The following is a 22,752-nucleotide window of genomic DNA, read 5'->3' as shown; positions in this document are numbered from 1 at the left end:
CAAGCAAACCAAAGCAGAAGGCAACATCACGATGGACGTGTCAGCCGTGGTCACAGTCCGAGCATGGAAGCCACAGGAGGGACAGAGAGAGACGTCAACAAGTCACTGGAACAGGTGCCAGTGCAGCACCTCCCTCGGGGGCACACATGTCACATGTGGGGACACCAATCTGATTAGAACGTGGAAACAACTGCACCCTGTCAAAGTCCAGTGACGCGAGGGTCACACAGAAAGCCAACGGCGGGGACTTCACCGGCCCCCTAAGTGACCAGAGAGCCTAAACTGGGCAGGAAACAAAAAGGCCAATCCTGGGGACTTGTTTCTTAATTTATTTTTTTTTTTGCCCCCCCCCTCGGTTTTCAACACTGCGGTTTTTCAGGAATCTAACTGCTGGCACACCAGAAAGGCTACTGAGAGGGACACAAATAGGCCATTGATGTGGCAGCCACTGGAGGAGGGACAACAGGCACAGGCCGCACACGCCAAAGAGGAAACGGATGACACAAGGAAGTGTTCTTTTTACACCCTCGGGGGACGCACGGTTACCAGGAGTGGCTTCCTTGTTTGCTTGAAGGACAAATCACCTGCAACCCTCCTGCCACACTGAACCGTCGTCACTCAAGATGTGACATGCTGGGACAGTCAAAAACGAGAGATGGACTCGGCTGTCTGGATACTTCAACACAACAGAAGAGAAAGGACTGCAGGATCCCGTCGTTGGGGGCTAACAGGACGCGTCGGCGCACTGCGGATTGAAATTAAACTCCATGTTGGTCAGACCCTCGGTTGTCAGACAACCCATAAAACAACAGACATACAGGAAATAAAAAAAAAAAAAAAAGAAAGAAAGAAAAATCATAGCGTCACGGTGCACACAAATTTCCAATCTCCTAACGTCGGACCGTTGTTGGAAGGCGTTTATCGCATAGCAGCAGACCCCCATCGAGGCTGCCTTTCATTTAATGATAAGACGCGGAGTGCTGCCTCCAAGGGATGGGACGTGCAACTGTAAAACGGGCGGAAGAAGAAATAAAGGGCACTTGGGGAGGATGGCATTAGAAAGCCGGGGGACACCCCGGATACTGAGAGGAATGGGAATGGATACTAGCGGCTAACTGGAACACCACAGCGGGCAGGATAGATGTGTGGCAAATCAAAGGGGAAGAAGAGAACGGAGGAAGGCTGAGGCGGCCATAAACACACACACACCCCAACGGAGCCAGCCGAGAGAGGAGTGTTTGCACGTCTTTATCTTAAAACGCCATTCTCGTCATCTAATTCAAGTCCCGTGCCTCATTACCCCCCGCCATGCACGTCTATCACACGGGCATCACTGACAATAATCCCATTTTGCGGATCTCCTTTATCTCACCTAGGTTCGTTTTTATTTTTTTTTTCCCCTCCTTTGATCAAATCACAAAAGCCAATCTGGGGGACGGCTTATCTGATGGTGGCAGCTCAGCCACCCAATATGGCCAGCCACTTGAGACCCACTCGGCCCGGGGCTCTCCTCGCGCGCCTGCCTTGTGGCGAACGTCACACCTGCCTGCAGGTTTAGAGAGGTCTGTCCAAGTGGCTGATAGCAGTAGGCCAGTCCCTTCCTTTTTAACGCTCCCGGTACATTAAACAGGATACCAGACCAGTGCAGTCCTGAAAACAAGTGCCCACTGAGAGCGTTCCTACCAGGAATACAAAATAAAAAAAAAGACCATCCCATAGGTGGAATACAACTAGTCACGCGTCAGCAGACGAGGCAGGAAACGCACGGAGAGGAACAGAATAGCCAGCTTGTTACCAAAGTGACAATCTAAAATATCCAGAATTAGATGCCACCTTGAAGGACAAGCAGGACCTTAAAACGCCAGGACTTAGTCAGTACACACCCATGTGGTCAGAAGAACAAAATGGCTTTATCAACGGCGACTCTAGGATCGGCGACTGGTCCGCTACAGTGGGACGAACAAAACCAGTGAAACACCTAGCAGGATACCCGCCACTGCCCACCCTCGGGCACATCTCACTTTAGCCGTGAAGCCTGCAACTGTGCAAGGCTAGCCAACAGGAAAGGAGAAAGGAGGTTACTAATAAAATTGTGCAAACTGACGAAATTTAAATGCACGCATTTTGAGAATGGACTCTAATAACGGTAAATGTGTTGAAAGAGTAGATTGAAGAAAGGGTTTTGACAAAGTCACACAGTTTACAAAATAAATAAATAAAAAGGCTTGTGTTGGCAGAAACACGGCAGACTAAAACTCAAGTGATATTAAAGTGCCGTCGGCTGCTGCCTTACTGTCGTTATTTGTCACTTGTGGAGGGTCTGTGGCCAACTGCACTTCAAAATCGTACAGACAACTTTTTTTTTTTTTTTTTAAATAAAAGCACCACCCGATGGAAGTTTAAATTCTGTGTTAAAGTCTCGAGCTAAAAATTCACAGTGGCGCTCTGCCGATAAAAATTATAGCGTCACAAAAATATTCAGTCACTGCACACACAAGGTGCAGAGGAAGCTGCCGTGGGGTCAACTTGTGGATAAAGGACATCTTGAGCACCTGCTTATTTCACCACATACATAGCGTCACCGAGCCGTGGCTAGGGAGCTTCCTCTCATTTGTGTCCACATAAGATGACTGGACTTGTCACTTTTATGCTCATAAATGTCACTGATCTGCTACAATCTGAAGGAGCAGGAGAAGTGAGCTGTTGACATGACACGGTCAGGACACGCAACTGTGAGCAGCTTGTCGAGCAGAAGCCACTGCAGTTCACACCACTCTGCAGACGTCTCATTGTTTAATCATAAGGAGTGACTATCATTTTTAAATGGATCTATCATTGCACTGGTAACAGTTATATAGCGCCTTTCACTCTATCTATACACACACATAAATACATAATAGACTCTTATTAAATAATTTAACAGAGACAGAAACACTTAAATAACGGTCCGACTGACTTCATTGCTTACAAGCACAAAGTGGCCAAATTCATTTCCCATCCGCTAAAATGAGGAGGCCATGCGGATAAAGTACATCTGGAAGATTATATACGTAAACCAAACCGAACTCAAAATATATAAAAACAAAACAACCGTATATAATAAAAAAAAAAGCTAAACAAGCCATTCAATGAAGGGTCTGTGTAGAAAGACGAGACACAGACATAAAATAAAGGGGAATCTAGAAACATCCAAAACTACGGTCAGCTGTCACAATACAACTGAGAGGCCTGCAGTTAAGACCTGACAACTTACTGTTAATGAAGGTTCAACGCCACTTTCTAGTCAGTCACTCCTGAAAGGTGCCAGAGCCATTACTGAATTAGGTTTGACGAGATCCTACCCTATCATATCAGCCATTTATTAGATAAAGGCTTTCTTCTAGCTAGGCCAGTCTCTCCGATTACTTGAGATTACAATCTTATCAGATCAGATTGTTCCTCGGCTAGCGTTTGTTGTGCCCTGACCTGATGACAGCCACTCACACCGTTTCTTTCGCAGGTCTGATGGTGAGCTCTCACAAGTCACCTTAAGCTTATGTCACATTCGTCGACTTTTCCATTTGTAACCTAATCTCCCCTATAAAGACGATCACCTAATGCGACATACCCAGTGCCGGTCAAGGCCCATATGAAGCCCCGGTGTACGGGTTTCATGAACAGTGTGTCCCTCCGTGTCCACAGCATGACTCGAATGCATCGACCAGTTCTGGACGTACCCAGTGACCGACTACGATAAAAACTGAACCCGTATGAACGCTGGAGAGCGGACAACCAATGAATGGTTATTTGGAAGTACAATGCATGTAATGTAGCGACAAGGAATAAGGAATGCGTGCGTTTTGAACCTCACAAATAAAAGAGGAGCTCTTCTGTCTGATGTCTCTTATTTTATGGACTCTGGAGCAGCTTCTCATTAAGGGTACCTCCATACTTTTTGCTCCAAATAACTCTGTTTAGTCTCCCGGTCTCTGAAGCTCCTGCCACCATCTTGGTATTACAGAGGTGATGAGCAGTGCCCGGTTTCCTCGAAACTAATCTTGGTTTCATCAGACCAGACAATCATGTTCCTCACAGTCCGATAGTCCTTTAGGTTCACTTTTTGCAAACTAACTGTGGACTTTTACGGAGAAGGTGGCTTCTTTCTGGCCACTCTGCCATACCACACAGACTGTTGGTGATTTATACTGATGGTTGTCACTCTGGGAGTTCCTCCCATCTTCACATTGGTTGTATAGACGTAGCCCAGGGTGACCACGGAGTTCTTGGTCACCTCTCTTTCCCAAATGACCTTCTCCACCTAATGCTTCATCCACTTGGGAACGCTCGATGCTGGAGACATTTTCTGTAGCCTTCTCCAGATGTGCCCCTCAATCTAATCCTGTCTCTACGCTCTGGCCCGTGTTCACCTGGGGGACCTCTTATAGTCAATGGTGTGCCTTCATGTGTCCCATCCACTCAACTGAGTCAGTAAAAGGTGGACCCCAAACATCTCGATGGCGGTCAGCAGTATGGGGAGCACCTGAGCCAAGAGTTTGAATAATTGAGTCAAGGTGATATTTATTTAGTTAATTTGTAAAAAAATTCTATTATCATTTTTTTTGCTTTTGTCATTCGGGGGTACGGAGTGTTGTTAACAATTTGAGCACAAGGCTGAAGCATGAAACACATAAAGGGGTCTGAATACGACCCGAATCCTCTGTACAGTAAAATGATCTGCTAAATAAAGTATAATAACGTAGAGCAGCAAACGGGTGGCTTCAATGCAAAGTCTCATTTAGATTTAATTGAAAAAATATCTGACAAGGCATCAAAACTGCCAGACCATCTGGGTGTTCAGTGCTTGGCACCGTTCACAACGCTCCAAAAACAGCGAGCTCCACCTCTGTGTAAGACGGCCTGGGCTGATACCCATGGAAAAAAAACAATCGGAAACTTAGATTGGCGAGAATGTCATCTGCTGGGGGGGTAGAGAGAGAGAGAGAGAGAGAGAGAGAGAGAGACAGAGACAATCTGCAGGGCCCAACGAACGACAAAAACATCGCCAACTAAAAGAGTTCATACATATTTGATACGTCAAGTTAAATCTTTAATGGAGGGGAAAAACAAAGAGTCTTAAAGCATCCGCCATTAAGCAGCTGGCCTCGGTGCATCTTCTGAACGGCAGGGCCAGCAGACTCCGCTTGCATCTTCAATCCACTCTGGAATTAGTGCATTATGGGACACTTAGCACTGCGTCAGTAATATATACTGTAGGGCCCTTCTGTAATAATTTAGAGCAGCCATTCTCCTACAAGTACAAGATATTACAGAAAATAAAGCATCAGCATGGGAGAGCCTAACAGTGCCAAGCATCCCATCACCAAACTTTTCAAAGTCAATGAATGAAGTGGCAGTTCATGGTGATGGGGGCAGAATTGGCACAGACACAGAAAGCAGAGGGTGATCAGAAGTGGGTGAAGGTAAGAGGGGTGTCCAGCAGGGGTTGGTGCGGGGACCACTGCTATTTTTAATAGATACACACAAAAACTATAATATATATACACATATATACAAATAAATATCTATATATAATACACACAGACACACACACACACACACATTATATATATATATATATATATATATATATATATATATATATATATATATATATATATATATATATAAATGTATGCATATGTAATGTAATATACACACACAGTAGATGCATGCATATACATACAATACACACACACACACAATTTAGATAGGAATATAAGTAACAAGCTGGTGAAGCCTGCAGATGATACCAAGACAGGTGGATTAGCAGATCATTTGGAATCCGTTATATCATCACAGAAGGACTTGGACATCAGACAGTCTTAGGCAGACTTGTGGACGATGAAATTTAATGTCAGTAAATGTAAAGAATTATACGTAGGAAGTAAAAATGTGAGGTCTGAACATCGAGAGTCCACCTTATGAGGAGGATTTAGGAGTCATAGTGGACTCAAAGCTATCGACTTCCCAACAGTGTTGAGAAGCCATTAAGAAGGCTAACAGAATGTCAAGTTATATAGCACCTTGATGTGTGGAGTACAAGTCACAGGAGGTGACACTCAGGCTTCATAACACACTGGTGAGGCCTCATCTGGAGTCCTGTGTGCAGTTTGGGTCTCCATAAAGACATAACAGCACAAGAGAAGGTCCAGAGAAGAACAACTAGGCTGATTCAGGGCTACAGGGGGTGAGTTATGAGGAAAGATTCAAAGAGCTGAGCCTTTACAGGAGATGAAGAGGAGACCTGACTGAAGGGTTTGAAATGATGAAGATAATTAGTCCAGTGTATCAAGATGGTGACTTTAAAATGAGTTCATTGAGAACACAGGGACACAGTTGGAAACGTGTGAACATTAGCAAGTTTTTCTTTACACAAAGAACGACAGAAACTTGGAATAAGAGACCAAGTAGTGTGGTGGACAGGAGGACTTTAGGGAGAATGAAGTGGACACGACTGGTGAGCTTTGTTGGGCTGAATGGCCTGTTCTTGTCCAGACTGTTCTAATGCACAGGTACCGTATGTTTAGTTACAAAACACACACAACTTCTCCGTCTTATACAAAGCCTCTCTGCACCATTTAAAAGACTGATATTGTTGCAGGTGTTAATATTTGGTGAACTGAGTAATAAAACACGAATCCCTGTTCCATCAGAATTGCCTCCTTTTGAACAACCCAAGACGCACTCTAATCCAAAATGGCACCTGAGCAGGAACATTCGCCGGTTGTTGCTCCAACGAGGTTTGTGCAGCACTTGGTGGCTTCATTTTTTTCCTCCGACAAAATGTTCTGTGACTTTCATTATTTCGATTTTAAAATCTTTTTCTAAACTCTGCTAAATGAATGTACTTCCAAACAGGCACACAGTAGCGTTAGAACACGCTCAGAGATTCTTTGTGTAGAAAAAGGATGGATGTTTTCGAGGTCACGTAGTTACTAACATGACGTTGGAGAATGAAGAGCCATAACATGCTGATGAGCCCATGCAAGTGATCTGTACATATAGATTGCCTATTTTATATATATACATATACATACACAAATACATATATACACATAAACATACTGTATATATACACACATATATATATACATACACAAATATATATATACTGCATATATAAATACATATATATATATATACACATACACTCACCTAAAGGATTATTAGGACCACCATACTAATACGGTGTTTGACCCTCAGAACTGCCTTAATTCTACGTGGTATTGATTCAACGAGGTGCTGAAAGCATTCTTTAGAAATGTTGGCCCATATTGATAGGATAGCATCTTGCAGTTGATGGAGATTTGTGGGATGCACATCCAGGGCACGAAGCTCCCGTTCCACCACATCCCAAAGATGCTCTATTGGGTTGAGATCTGGGGACTGTGGGGGCCATTTTAGTACAGTGAACTCATTGTCATGTTCAAGAAACCAATTTGAAATGATTCGAGCTTTGTGACATGGTGCATTATCCTGCTGGAAGTAGCCATCAGAGGATGGGTACATGGTGGTCATGAAGGGATGGACATGGTCAGAAACAATGCTCAGGTAGCCCGTGGCATTTAAACGATGCCCAATTGGCACTAAGGGGCCTAAAGTGTGCCAAGAACACATCCCCCACACCATTACACCACCACCACCAGCCTGCACAGTGGTAACAAGGCATGATGGATCCATGTTCTCATTCTGTTTACTCCACCATTTGAATGTCTCAACAGAAATCGAGACTCATCAGACCAGGCAACATTTTTCCAGTCTTCAACTGTCCAATTTTGGTGAGCTCGTGCAAATTGTAGCCTCTTTTTCCTATTTGTAGTGGAGATGAGTGGTACCCGGTGGGGTCTTCTGCTGTTGTAGCCCATCCACCTCAAGGTTGTGCGTGTTGTGGCTTCACAAATGCTTTGCTGCATACCTCGGTTGTAACGAGTGGTCATTTCAGTCAAAGTTGCACTTCTATCAGCTTGAATCAGTCGGCCCATTCATTCTCCTCTGACCTCTAGCATCAACAAGGCATTTTCGCCCACAGGACTGCCGCATACTGGATGTTTTTCCTTTTCACACCATTCTTTGTAAACCCTAGAAATGGTTGTGCGTGAAAATCCCAGTAACTGAGCAGATTGTGAAATACTCAGACCGGCCCGTCTGGCACCAACAACCATGCCACGCTCAGAATTGCTTCAATCACCTTTCTTTTCCATTCAGACATTCAGTTTGGAGTTCAGGAGATTGTCTTGACCAGGACCACACCCCTAAATGCACTGAAGCAACTGCCATGTGATTGGTTGATTAGATAATCACATTCATGAGAAGTTGAACAGGTGTTCCTAATAATCCTTTAGGTGAGTGTATGTACATATTTATATATATAATCCTAAGCCTAAAAGTGCAACACTGATGTTTTTAGGTCACAGTTTTTGTCACGCTTTATTTTAAAACCTACATACCTGTATACGTTTGGTATCATACTTTTCAGAATTTATCGAACTTTAACGTGATGATGTTAGATTTTCAGATTCTTATTCCATTTTTTAAATTCTAAACTAACTTGCGTCCCACAAGACAAGACTTTGTGCCAAGACATTTATGCAGACCTGGGGCCGGAAGTAAAAGACAAAGAGTAGGAGAGCGGCTGTACAGATCACTTGCACAGGCTGCTGCCAGAGGGGCCCCCAAGAGCGGAGTTGGGGACCCCTGCTGTACGGTATACATCGGTGAGAGGGGCAGAGAACTGGATCCCCAGCCTTCATCCCCTTTGAGGTTTTCACGTTTCACTTGGCACTCGCACTCCTCACACTGGGCCTCCCACAGAACACCAAGTGAAAGCTCAGACGGGTGAACTCATTCTTCAACTTCTAAAACCAGCAGGCTGCACCCAATGATGATGATGTTGGGGTATCCATTTAAAAAGGGGGACTTTTGGTGTGTTATATTTGTAACGTGTTTAGGCCAATATGCAGAGATCAGCTCTCTTTGGACATTTAACAGCCTTTGTGTGTTGACCGGAATCAAAATAAAATAAAAACAAAAGCCAAAAAGAAGCCCATTGTGATTCAAATTTGGGTTAAAAAAAAAAAAAAAAAGGGAACACTTCTTACGGGGTCTGCGTATTTAAATGTACACATGCCTGTATTCAGACACATGGGAAGAAGAAGGAAAAATAATAATACAAGAACAGAGGAATCTGCTGCGTGCTGGGGAAACCCTTTAATTATGAGGTAAGTTTGGGATTCCCAGAGTTTTCTTGTCGAGTTTCCAGTTGGACGATGTCCATTCTTTGTGGTCACTACACACACACACACACTTGAATTTCATAGATGCCAGGACAACTCATTCCTTGCATTTATGGAGCGCCGCCACAGTCCAGATGAAGAGTAGGAGTTTAAGAAACAGCCATGAAGTAAGTGTCACGTCAGGAAGTCCCCCGTGTGACACTGAAATGACTCCAGCGTCCCCTTGTTTACAACTCAGTGGACTTCCTTAGTGTTTCTTATGTTAAAGGCTCCTCTGCCAACGCCGAGCCCATCCACCCTACCCAAACCTACTTTGGTATGTTGAAGTAGGAGTGGACGCCCGACTGGCTGCACTTTTTCTCGGTGGTGCGGCACGTGTGTTCTGTGGCCGATTCTCCATCAGCATGCCAGAATGCGGACCACCAATTTGCTAGGATCTCCATACACTGATTTGAAGTTACCAGCCCCCAAAACTGCATGTCCAATGGGCTGCATGGCACGCGTGTTCTGAGGCAGACCCTCCATCAGCGTGCCATGCAGTGTGCACAAACACGGGCCGCCGGTATGAAGTTACCAGCCACCCGCTTTTACAGACGTCCCAAAGAAAAGTCAACTCCGGAGCAGATCTGTGCGAGCCCCCCCTCCTAACACGTCCTGCAGCGCCAGCACATTTCCTCAGGCCGCCTGTTGCACGGCTTCGCCTGAAAGGAAGCGTCTAAAAGGGGCGGCCGTCGTCCCCTTTCAAGCGGAGCTGCTCCTTGCTGCTGGTGCGCAGACGCCAATCTCGATACACAAACTGATTTTGTGACAAGCGCCCAGCTGCATCGGCGGAGCAAAACGCAGCCCAGCTAATTGCTGGCCCGCAGCCCACCGCAACTGTGAATAATGAGGTTTAGCAAAGATCCGCCGAGCGAATATCCTCTCAGAAGGCCGAACGGCATGGGGGCCACTTTCACATGCAAATACAGGTAATTCCCTATCTGTGGCCGACACAAAGGACGCCATTGTTCAGGGATGGACCCCTAACAGTTCCCAGGGCTTTTGTACAAAAAATAAAAAAAAAAAAAACAGTGAATGCCACTGCTGGGACTCCAAAGGGGTGAGAGAGTCTGCCGACGGAGGGGACGCCCACTCGTGTGGAGAGAGCGCGTAACGGCCCACCGCTCTTACCGACCCTCTAAAGGTGCCTTCCGGTTTAAATACTCCGGCCATCCTGACGTGAAAGCAGAGTAAACACCTTTGAAACTAAAGAGGTCCAGGAGATGACCAATAAGGACCAATGAACAAAGTAATCAGGGCACCCCCAAAAGTCACCTGACCCCGCGGCCTGGGCAGCAAGTTCTGTTAAGCAGCCCTGATTCACTTAGACCAGGGGTGGCGAACTCCAGGCCTCGAGGGCCGCAGCGGCTGCAGGTTTTCTTTCTTCCCATCTTCTTAGTTAGTGACCAGTTTTTGCTGCTGATGACTTCTTTTAATTAACTTGACTCGGGCATCATAGTGGTTTCTTTTTCTTTAATTAGCAGCCAAACAATAACGAGACACAAACCAAGCCACCACATGAGCAGCTGCCCTGTGCCCATCACACAATATCTGAACTTAAAGAGAGGCGAGGGTCTCGGTCAGATCACCATAACATCATGACATTGGTGCTCTTAGAAAGAACAGAAAAACAACAAGAGTGGCAGAATGAGAGCAGCAACAAGCCATGGAATTAAATAACGGCTTTAATTAACAGCACGAACGGGCTTCTCATTAAGAGACTGGTTGGAGTCCGAAATGCCAGTTCAGCTGCTCATCTGTCGGCTCGTTTCACATCTCATTTCGGCTTGGCGGTCATTTAATGAAGAAAGGAATCAACTCAGAGGGCTGAGCTCTTCTAACAGGTCAATTAAAGTTAACTGGCAGTGAAAACTGGGCACGGATTAGGAAAAGGGTGGGAATGAAAACCCGCTGCCACCGAGACCCTCCAGGCCTGCAGTTCACCAACCCTGACTTGGAGCAATGCAAGTGTGAAAAGGAGTGGCCGAGACCAACGACAGCAGCAGCAGCAGGTTAGTGAGCAGGACCACCCATAGTGGAGCAGGGGATCAGCAGCCTCCCATAATAAGGGGGTTCAAGGAAAAAAAAAAAAAAAAGACGTGTAGAGCTCAATTCAGAAAGTCTCTGGACACACCTGGAGTCGGGACCACCAACAACTGGGAAAAGCTCGGAGAAAGTCAAACGATAAAGAGGGACCCTAATAGCACTCTGGGTGAACATCAGCTGTGCGCTCAAACCAATAAAAACACTCGCTATTGTTGTGAAGAAACGGCCAATAAAAAGACGGCACAAAGCAAAAGTGCACACTTGACCGTGGAGGGGACGTCACTGGGAAATCCCAACTTCTTCGACACAATTAGGGCTTCACTAGGGACCCACGGGAGACCCCTCTGCTCCTTAATAAGAATAATGACGTGATCGAGACTTCGCTGGGGATAATCGCCCACCACCACCATTGCTTTGACATGATTTGTACTCGATGGGGGTAAACGCTTTCCGTTTTTCACTGGAGACCCCTTATTGCGTCAATGGGATTGAGACTTCACTGGAGACCAAAGCCCCCGCCGCCCCCCTATTGCTTTGACAGAATTACAATACAATGGGGGTATTTACTGCTTCAATACAACTGGGACTTCACTAGTGACACTCATGTCCCTTATTTCTTCGATGCGATTGGGACTTCAGCCCATCGAAAGGCAAGCAGTGCGTAGTGTGGCACGATGACACAACACAGGAGGTTCAGGGAGTTGAAGATAACAGAATTTGACGAGTTTGGAGGGGCTGATGATGCTACTGGGGGGGGCTCGTCTGCGTTCGTTGGCTTCCTTAATGAAGCACGTGGCGAGTAACAGGTTGGCATTGGCTCGCCACCAGACTTCACGTCAGCCGTTTCAACTCTCCAGTATGCCGGAGCAAAATGTCCCTTTGGCTTGAACTAAATTCTGCAATCAGTAGCCCCCTAAAATCATTAAAGCAACTGACGATTTCTAAAAGTTGACGACCCAACTAGTGTGCCCAGCGACCCACACCTGTGGTGTTACTCGTGTTGGCTCGGTGCTAAAATTCAGACTTCAGTATCGATGCCAGCTTTGGGTAAGAAGGCTCTGAAGAAAACAGCAGACAGATAATTACGAAACACCCCAGCAGCCTCCCTCCGGATAGCCATGAAGTCGCACTGAAGTGGGACCCCCAGCCCAGATTGACGTGAAGTAATCAGAACTGTCAAGAGGGAGGAGAGGCAGAGAGCGTCCCCCAAAGTCCCCACAGCAGAGAGGCTCGAGTTAAGATTCATCTGTTATTTGGTTCAGAAACTTTGGTACTGGCATGGAGGTCCAAAAGCTGGTATCGATTACAGCACTGGCCCAACAGTCCATTAAGCATCATTCGGGTGGTCTGCCCTCTTTAAAGCAGCAAAATGAGAGAATAAAAAAAATACAAACCCAGGACACACTGGCCACCAGGACCAGAGCTTGAGACCCCCACCGTCAGCGACACCCCTCTGTGTGCGACAGTCAGTGGGCTCAGATGTCATTTGTAGGTCCTGTCACCGACTTTTTGATACTTTATTAGGTTGGTGTCACTTAGATGCGCCATCTGTTGGAGTGAAATAAGCGATGCCCTTTATTAGTACATGTGACAAATGGCTTGCTGAGAATGACAAACTCGAGGAAGTGACGCTCTTGGTGTTCCACTTGACCACCGCAGTGACCCTTTGTTGAACCGATTCCCATTTGGCTTTGATTTACGCACTTGACCAATTGATTATTTATTTATTTTAAAAATAAAAACGGGCAGGTGACTTTCTCAGGCGACACTTTTAACTTGAAATGCCAACCCCATCACCTTAGCCACTGTGCCAGGCTGCTTATTGCTCGATTGCTCCACCTGGCTAGGAGTTGCACGTGCCCAGCAGAAGAGGACTGGCAGCAAGTTCTGCCCAGTGCCAACCTGCTGCTCTGGATACACCAGGTAAACAAAACGACAAGTAGATCAGGACCCTCGGCAGCCCCTTCTCCGACTGACCTGCGACTGCTCTCCGATTTTAAACTTGAGTGATTATGTCACGGCACACAGCGGACTCGGGAGCGAAACAGAAAGATGGCACATCATACAGCAGAGCTGGAAATGCCACCTGGAGGTGCACCTGTAGGACACAGGACAGCTGCAGGCCCCCCCTCCCGAGGCCGAGGACCCTTTAATAAGCACATGAACTTCCTCGTAAACTCAGGAGCTATATAATTTACTCATTTGGTGAGCGACCACAAAAACCAAAAGCCTCTCTGTGAAAAGCACTGTCTAAACAAAACGACGGCAGAGCCAGAGCTGCTCGCTCACGAACCAACCGGACCGCCTGCCGTTGTGGAGACACACGTGCCAAGGGTGCCCGAGCGGTAAACTCCTGGCTGAGGTGGCAGAGGCTCGCCAATCCAGCTTGCTCACATCCATCCAAATGGCCTGGAATTCCCACCTTTAAACCCGACTCCCATCACACCTGGTATCAAGCGAGCCCCCCCAATCCCATAAATAAATAAGGTGGGACCGACCGAGTTTCAGATGTCAGGGGGAAACGCAGAGCCCCACCTCAGCATGAGCCAGACTCAACTCCGTCTGCCTCACGTACCACCCTTTCCTGAAATCCCTTTTTAAAATTATTCCAGATGTCCCATCGAGAGGGGTCTCCGGCCGCTGAAGCTGAGGAATGCCAGATATTCCTGAAAATATTTATACCCTCGAAACCGCTCTTCCACTCGCAAGAGGAAACCTGAGGTTTGAGGTGAGGCCATGCAGAGCGCACCGGGGGTGGTGGGGGGCACACGGGGTCTTTAGCAGCTCAATCGGAGCCGAGCAGCCAATGCCTTCCTCTCTAATGGAAAACTTAAAGAAATCAAAACGGGAATCATAAGGAAGACGACCCGCGAAAGAAAGCAAAGCCGTCAAGGAGGCACAAACATGGAGTGGATTTCAATGTGGACGGCAAAACCGGATTAGGGGCGCAATCGAGAAACCCCGTGGCTGAGGGGGGATGCAATTCGCCACCAGAAGGTCTGCTCGTGAAAAGCCCCCAGTGGATCCAAAGGGATCACCTTACCGCCGTAATAAACATCTAAAAGACGGAGAGGGGCTTTCATCTTTACAAACACAACACGGCCCTTCAAAGCGGACACAATGGACAAGTCGTGCGCTGCATGAGGGTGGGCGCCCCTCGGACTTTTTCAGGGGGCTACCTTATCCCTCATCTGCCCGCCTCTGAAACAAAACAAAAACAAAAAATTTAAGGAACAAAGGATGTTTATTGTGGTTACATTTTGGGGGAAATAAATAAATAAATCCAAGCACAAAGGACATTCTGTATTCTCTGCATCTGATGAACAAACTCTGCAGTCCGAGATGATGAAATGAAATCTTGAAATCGATTCAAGGCCCTCCAATGGGCGCCTCGCTCGCCGACTCCATAAAAAACAAAAAGCAGAGCCCACAGCAAACCCTCCGCAGAATTCCTTTGTTTTCCTCTTCCCATGTGTGTCTTTTTATTTGGTTCTCAGCACAAACGGCGAACAGCACAACACCAAAAAACCGATAATCAAGACCAGATGCTCAAAGCGCTTACTTACACTGGGCCTCTCCGGGGGTCTCTGTTTACGACAATGTGTCTGGACCACTCCGCCGTCCGGGGGTCTCTGTTTACAACACTCATTGTTGTGCCCAGTGAGACTCGTGAGACTGGGCACACCAGGAGAGCGCCAACCTTCACAACTCGGCCCATATGGAGTCAACATATGGCGACAACACAAAGAGGCCCTACCAGTCTGAAATGACGCGACCCGTGGCGCTCACCCCGTCAACGAGCGCCGACTCTTCATATGTGCAGAGCGTGTGTGTGTGTGTGTGTGTGTGAGCCTGTCACACGTGTGTGTCGAGTGGCAGAGAAGTCCTCTCTGCCAAGCTAAGCACGAACATCCTGGAGGTGACGAGTCCTCCGATTTGAACAAGTGCTGCACGGGTCCACACGGAGAGACTCGTACACAACCTGCGTCTGGGCACTCGACATCGCTGGCCTGCTGGTGCAAAGCCACCGTCCTGGACGGTGAAACAAACCATCGGGGAGATCGGCGGCTCTCGGCCCATCACAGCACAAGGAAGTCAATTCAAGCCCCCCGTTGTAACGCAGGACCCGATAAAAAGACAAGTCCGCTCAGATTTGACACCGCGTGGCCTTCAGAGTGACTCACTGGAAGGTGTGTGACAACCACACACACACACACACACACACACACACAACTTTACAATTCAAATCAACAGGATAATTCAAACACCGTAGGCAAATAAAGAGAGACGTGCTGCAAAGAGCACAGGCGAGCTGGAGGAGAATCCGTACGACGGGAATCGAATTAAAGAAAGAAAGCGCAGCCTGGACAGACCCCCGCGGTTCGGTGTAATCCAAGACACCCTGAAGACCCCAGAAAGCCAGATGAGGGACACCAATCCTTAGAAAACACCGCAAGAGACCCGACAGAGGTGAATACGGAGGGGGGGGCAGAACTGATCCGATTATCTGTCGGGAGGTCCGGACCAAGCAGTGTGGCCCCCCGAGTTGGGCGAAACGGAGAGCCGCAGACCCAGACGAGCACGTGTGTGATGTTTACACTGCTAGATGTGCGGGCGAGTCTGCGATTCTGAAGAAAGTCGCCATCGTCCTAAATGAAAGTGCTGTAGGGGAACCTGCTGGGATACGGGCAGCAATAAAAAAAAAAAAATAGGGGGCATTGGACTGGCGAGTAACAGCAGGGGCCAAGATCAAAGTGACCAGACGGGCAGAGAATGTGCGGAGGTCGGGGTGTCAAATCAGCTGCCTTTGCGCCAAGCTAAGCGACTGTACCAGAGATTTACTTTGGATAAAAGGCCAAATATTATTATTATTATTAATAATAATGGAGAAAAGACAGCAATGATTAGCAGAGCTAAAGGAAGGAAGGAACAAGGCGGGCAGAGACGAAGATGGCTGGGTGATCTCCATTGGAGTTCATTCCTGGGATACTTAAAGGGCAGAGAGGAAAGGACTCTGGTCACACCATCATTGGCCGGCCCAGACAGTCCACAGGACCATGGGGCACCAAAAAATAAAATTCATTAATTAAAAAAGATCACTTGGAAAGCATTTCCTTGTCACTTTCGGAGTCCTAAACACTTTGCTAACATAACCGAGTCGAACCCTCCAAGGCGTCGACACAGCAGAACCACCAGAATCGCTTCACACACTTAAGGACATTTGAAAGTGAAGCCAGGAAGACACTTCTTTAGGCAAAGAGTTGTGGGACCGAGCCATGGAGATGAAGCACAAGGACAATGTGGACGAGATACGTGGTGACAGAAACGAGTGACAAGCATACAGAGTGGTCTCCTCTCACTTGTCCCCAAAGCGTTAGGATCAACGAATACGCGACTCTGCACGGGTGGCATTATGGCGTGCCCCCCCCCTCCAATGCAGCACCCTTCACAAAACAAATTAACCCCCGCTCAAAACACAGAAACTGTCCTAATAAAGGAGCTTAGCAGAGGAGTCAAACTCCGAGAAACCTGGCCATTCCGAAAACATCAACCCAAAAACAACAAACGGCACACAAGCGCATCCCACGGTCGGTCACCACAAGTTAACAGGCGGCGTATTGAGGCCGGCTGTCCCTTTTTTTCCTCCCAAAAATCAAAGATGCCAGGATTCCCGGAGACTTTCGCACGGATGTTTTAAACGACTTTCTGTATTCCCAATCTTAAATGTGCTTTTTACGGGCACCTCATTAGAGAGGCTCTGGCACGAAGAATAAAAGTCGGTAAAATGTGCGTTTTACATCCCCAATCTCAAAACCACTCGACGAACAAGATGGGGGCGACCACCCGGACAACACGGGTCTCCTATCCACTCGCACAAACAGCAAACTGGACTTGACCTCTTTGGAGATGTGGGGTTGGGAACAATTGGGCTACTTGGAGGAAAACCCCACCAAGGCACCAGGAGAAACGTCCAGGTATGGGACATCGAACAAGGAATGACACGCCACTGCTAAGTGCTACCCCATCGTGTGCGTCTGTAAGTAATCGATTCACGTATACATTCATAAATGTCGTCTTACGTTTACTGTCAGAGACGCAGGCACCCAAAGTATCTCTTAGACTCAGTGGATAAGAAAGAAAGACGAGTATAGATGGCCATTTTACACACCGGGGACGTCCAGAAAGACTCCACACTTTTACATTTCCATTGGAAACGGTGAAGGTGGAAGGAGCAGCGCTTGGTGCAGTAAAAACGTTGGTACGTCGCTAGGAAAATTGCAGGTGACCATGTAGAATTCTTAATAAATAGAGTTAAAGTGCGGGGACTTTTGACCGTCCCTGGTATCTACGGGGTTTGGCACACGTAGGTTTAGAGTCGTCAGTACACAGCACTTGTAATCTCTCTAGTTGGCCAATAAAAGGTGTCATTAGGCTTAACCTCCCTCTAGTCATCAGTACAGGTCACACTGCTTATTCTTAATTATTGTACTATTTATAATAACTAAGTTAATAAAGCTATTGTAAACAATCATTTTTCCACAAAAACCAACCATTTTTTGCCCACTCCTCTATATCTGCAAATCATTGCCCCGAGATATCCAAAGTGCAGTCCGCTCGGCTCAAGACAGTCAAGGACCCCTCAGCAACACTACGAGGAGCGAAGACGACTTGGAAAGCATTGCCTTGGACATCCACTTGGAGGAAAGGACTCCTCGTCAAGACCCCCGACAGACAGCCCGTAGGACTATGGGGTGCAAAGATGAAGAGGACTACGTGGGCAGCTTGTAACCGAACCGAGTGAAACCTTTGGAGATCCACGAATTGTTTTCACGCCCCCAATATAGCGCCTCTCACAAAACAATCAGCCCGCCTAATTAGAATAATGAAGGAGCTTTGCATGCGATCTCCAAATTTCCCGACAACGCACACGAGCATCTCTCGGACACAATGACTTCACAGGAGGCGCATGGACGCCGGAACCAACAGCCCGTTAAAAAAACACAAACACAAAGTACTTCAAATTGCACACACGTTTCACGCAGATGTGTCGATATGGATAACAGACGATCTGAATTAAAAATAAATAAAAAAAACAAAAACGCTAACTTCGCCCACTGAGAAAACTTGGCGGACTCGGCGACGCGAGATGAGCGGAGCCCTCGCGGTCCCACTTCAAACCCCAACCCATCAGATCTCCGCTACGGGCACACAACACGCCGCTAACCGAAGGGGCCAGTCAGGCTGACAGGTTCACTGACGACTCGACTCGACCCCCCCAGGGCAGCGTGATGCCGCCGTCCGACCAACACATTAACAGTGGCGGCTCTACTCCGCCGGGTGCAGCCGCTCGCTTAAAGACGATGCTGATGCTACGGAGCGCGGGGAGGGAGGAAGCAACTCACCTAAGAAGAGGCAGAAGAGGTCCAGGCAGACCATCATGACCCGGCCGTTATCCTTGGCCGCGGCGTTGTTGTTGTTGAGGCCGCTGCTGCCCCCGTTGCGGCTCTCGGAGCGCTTGGACTTGTCGTACTTGTAGTTTTGCATGGCTTGCAGTCCGGCGGGAGGGCTGCGCACGCGTTTGGTGGGCTTTTAAATCCACGGGCGGCTGGCTGGCTGGAGGTCACTTGGCGGTAGGACCTGTTGAGCGTAGTCGTAGTCCTGTCGCTGTCACTCTCGGCTGCAGCACGTCGGCTCGGTCCGAACTCTTGCACGAAGTCACTTTTCGGAGTTACAGGGGAAGGCAGGCAGGCAGGCAGTCGGGCGGTCGCTCGCTCGCGTTCCTCTCCCCTCTCTCTCTCTCTCTCTCTTTCTGTCTAGTGAGTCTCGAAGTTTCGACCGCGGCAGTTCGTGGGGCTCCGATTCCGTTCGGCTCGCTTTCTCTCTTGCACGGTGTCACTCGGCTGCCGAACTTCTTGTTCTCGTGTTTGTTGTTCTTCTTCTTCTTATTGTTATTGGCGACGGGTCGAAGCGCAACACAGCGCAGTGTCCTCAAATCTGAGCGCCTCGTCCTCCCCCTCCCTCTTAAAGCGGCGGGACGGGCCTACTGGAGGGGGCTTGCAGACTCGTCCCCTTCCTGAGTGCGGGGAGGGGTGGTGGTTCATTCACCGGCTGACATGAGGAAGGCAGCGAAAAGTGTGAAGCGGAACTCGCCCCAGTTACCCCTTTGGCTGCCTTTTCATGCTGCTGCCGTGGCTCTTAAATTTTAAAAAGAAAAGTTAAAGCTCGTTAATCCGAACAGGCGGTGCGCGCCGTATATGTAAATAGCTTAATAATGTATGCAAATGTGCATGATTCGGGGCGGGGCAAAGAACTGTGGCGCATCGCCATGGAGCGCTTGCACTTATTCACCTCAGTATGGCAGCCGCTTCGAGGGGGTCCCACATCGGGGTCCCAGTGCATCCCAAAGAAACAGTCCTTGCACGTCATGTTGTGTCCTTTCCGAGTGCCACCACTGCCTGCACGTTAAGAAACAATGCAGAATTAGACTGCTGGCATCTTTGTGACAAGGGAGGGGGTTTGAAGCTGCTGCAGCCTTTTTCTTCCAGGTTGTGTTTTTTCGCAGTTGACCCTCAAATACCCGTGGATGTGGATGGGTGCTGCCCGCCCCAGAGGTCCAGTTTATGTGTTTCATTGTTTTGGAAGAGATCTTAATTTGCTGTGACTCCGCTCTTAATTTAGTTTTTAAAGCACTTTTTGAGATGGGGGCGCTAGACGGAACAGACGTGTGTCTTGAATGTCCTGACCATGACTTGTTGGCCCGCGCTGCTTGTTACTGCCCTCCCTGTGAAGTCTAAAGGTGGTCTGATGTGTGTTTTACTTGAACAGTCATAACCTTCTCCTGGCAGCGCCGGACAAGTGATGGAAGGGACAACACAGAGGGGCCAAGCTGGAGTTAACATTCAACCACCTTTGGGGATGAGGGGACAAAATGGAAAAACCTGACGGAGACGCCGGGAGAACATTTACAGTGGTGTGCAAAACTATTTGCCCCCTTCCTGATTTCTTTTGCATGTTTGTCACACAAAATGTTTCTGATCATCAAACACATTTAACCATTAGTTAAATATAACACAAGTAAACACAAAATGCAGTTTTTAAATGATGGTTTTTATTATTTAGGGAGAAACCTACATGGCCCTGTGTGAAAAAGTAATTGCCCCCTTGTTCAAAAATCACCTACCTGTGGTGTATCACACCTGAGTTCAATTTCCTGATTACTGCCACACCTGTTTCAATCAAGAAATCACTTCAATAGGAGCTGCCTGACACAGAGAAGTAGACCAAAAGCACCTCAAAAGCTAGACATCATGCCAAGATCCAAAGAAATTCAGGAACAAATGAGAACAGAAGTCATTGAGATCTATCAGTCTGGTAAAGGTTATAAAGCCATTTCTAAAGCTTTGGGACTCCAGCGAACCACAGTGAGAGCCATTATCCACAAATGGCAAAAACATGGAACAGTGGTGAACCTTCCCAGGAGTGGCCGGTCGACCAAAATTACCCCAAGAGCGCAGAGACGACTCATCCGAGAGGTCACAAAAGACCCCAGGACAACGTCTAAAGAACTGCAGGCCTCACTTGCCTCAATTAAGGTCAGTGTTCACGACTCCACCATAAGAAAGAGACTGGCCTGCAAAAACGGCCTGCATGGCAGATTTCCAAGACGCAAACCACTGTTAAGCAAAAAGAACATTAGGGCTCGTCTCAATTTTGCTAAGAAACATCTCAATGATTGCCAAGACTTTTGGGAAAATACCTTGTGGACTGATGAGACAAAAGTTGAACTTTTTGGAAGGCAAATGTCCGGTTACATCTGGCGTAAAAGGAACACAGCATTTCAGAAAAAGAACATCATACCAACAGTAAAATATGGTGGTGGTAGTGTGATGGTCTGGGGTTGTTTTGCTGCTTCAGGACCTGGAAGGCTTGCTGTGATAGATGGAACCATGAATTTTACTGCCTACCAAAAAATAATGAAGGAGAATGTCCGGCCATCTGTTTCGTCAACTCAAGCTGAAGCGATCTTGGGTGCTGCAACAGGACAATGACCCAAAACACAGCAGCAAATCCACCTCTGAATGGCTGAAGAAAAACAAAATGAAGACTTTGGAGTGGCCTAGTCAAAGTCCTGACCTGAATCCAATTGAGATGCTATGGCATGACCTTCAAAAGGCGCTTCATGCTAGAAAACCCTCAAATAAAGCTGAATTACAACAATTCTGCAAAGATGAGTGGGCCAAAATTCCTCCAGAGCGCTGTAAAGACTCATTGCAAGTTATCGCAAACGCTTGATTGCAGTTATTGCTGCTAAGGGTGGCCCAACCAGTTATTAGGTTCAGGGGGCAATTACTTTTTCACACAGGGCCATGTAGGTTTGGATTTTTTTCTCCCTAAATAATAAAAACCATCATTTAAAAACTGCATTTTGTGTTTACTTGTGTTATATTTGACTAATGGTTAAATGTGTTTGATGATCAGAAACATTTTGTGTGACAAACATGCAAAAGAATAAGAAATCAGGAAGGGGGCAAATAGTTTTTCACACCACTGTACACAGGTAACGTCCTGCAGGTGTGGGGGTCAAATACAGAGCGCTGCGTCTGTGGGGTGCCCATGCGGACCACTGTGTGTACGTGCAGACAATGTCCGTGTGTACATTTGGAGGTCCAAGGGTCTGTCTTTCCATGCCGAAAGGGACAGAAGGCAAAAGCCACAACGGTTCAGATGTCTGGGTGTGCGAGTGAAAAGAAAATAAGCTGGGCAGGTAACTCCTAAAGGGGGGGGGGGGGATAAGAAGAGTAGGAGTGAAGAAGACGAAGGCTACACAGTCGATACGTTGTCATCCTCACCATCCTGCCTTTTCCATGTGGAAATAACCTTCAACTTTTTACCTTTGTTGGTGCACACTGACGCCGCTCTACTGTACAATAACTTCATTATGTACAGTACGGTGCAATATATGTGTGTGTGACACTTAGGTGTCCTTATATATGTATGTACAGTTTGTGTGTATAACTGTATATACAGTATAAATATATGTATGTACAGTACATGTATATGCGTGTATGTAGTAAATCTTTAGGTGTGTTTGTATTTATATATACAGTTTGTGTGTCTGTACAGTATATGTGTGTGTGTGTGTGTATATAGTACACGTTTAGGTGTCTTTGTATATGTATGTACAGCATATGTACAGTCTGTGCGTGTGTGTCGCACATATTTAGGTGTGTTCTTTAAATCTCCATCTGCTTATCAGGTGCTCACCTACCTGGTAACGCTTGTGGTTGGTCAGCCGTCACGACCTCTCAGTTGTGAGCAGCGCCTCCTGCAGTATCTGCCAAATAACACAAAGAGTACACGACGCGTATCTCGTCCTTTATTGGGGCTCACCAGG

The 22,752-nt window shown here is 47.3% G+C and overlaps 1 protein-coding gene across 1 annotated transcript in view; it reads right to left on the bottom strand.

Annotated features, from left to right (window-relative positions):
* plpp3 (phospholipid phosphatase 3) overlaps positions 1 to 19,513 on the bottom strand; it is a 66,442-nt gene extending 46,929 nt beyond the window's left edge. Inside the window, exon 1 of the mRNA XM_039735999.1 lies at positions 18,761 to 19,513. Coding sequence (XP_039591933.1) covers positions 18,761 to 18,902 — 142 coding nt within the window. The 5' untranslated portion in view covers positions 18,903 to 19,513. The remainder of the gene's footprint in view (positions 1 to 18,760) is intronic.
* Positions 19,514 to 22,752: the final 3,239 nt, after the last annotated feature.

The sequence above is a fragment of the Polypterus senegalus genome, chromosome 14, assembly GCF_016835505.1.
Source record: "Polypterus senegalus isolate Bchr_013 chromosome 14, ASM1683550v1, whole genome shotgun sequence".
Classification (NCBI taxonomy): Eukaryota; Metazoa; Chordata; class Cladistia; order Polypteriformes; family Polypteridae; genus Polypterus; species Polypterus senegalus.
This window is presented reverse-complemented; position numbering and strand designations above follow the sequence as displayed.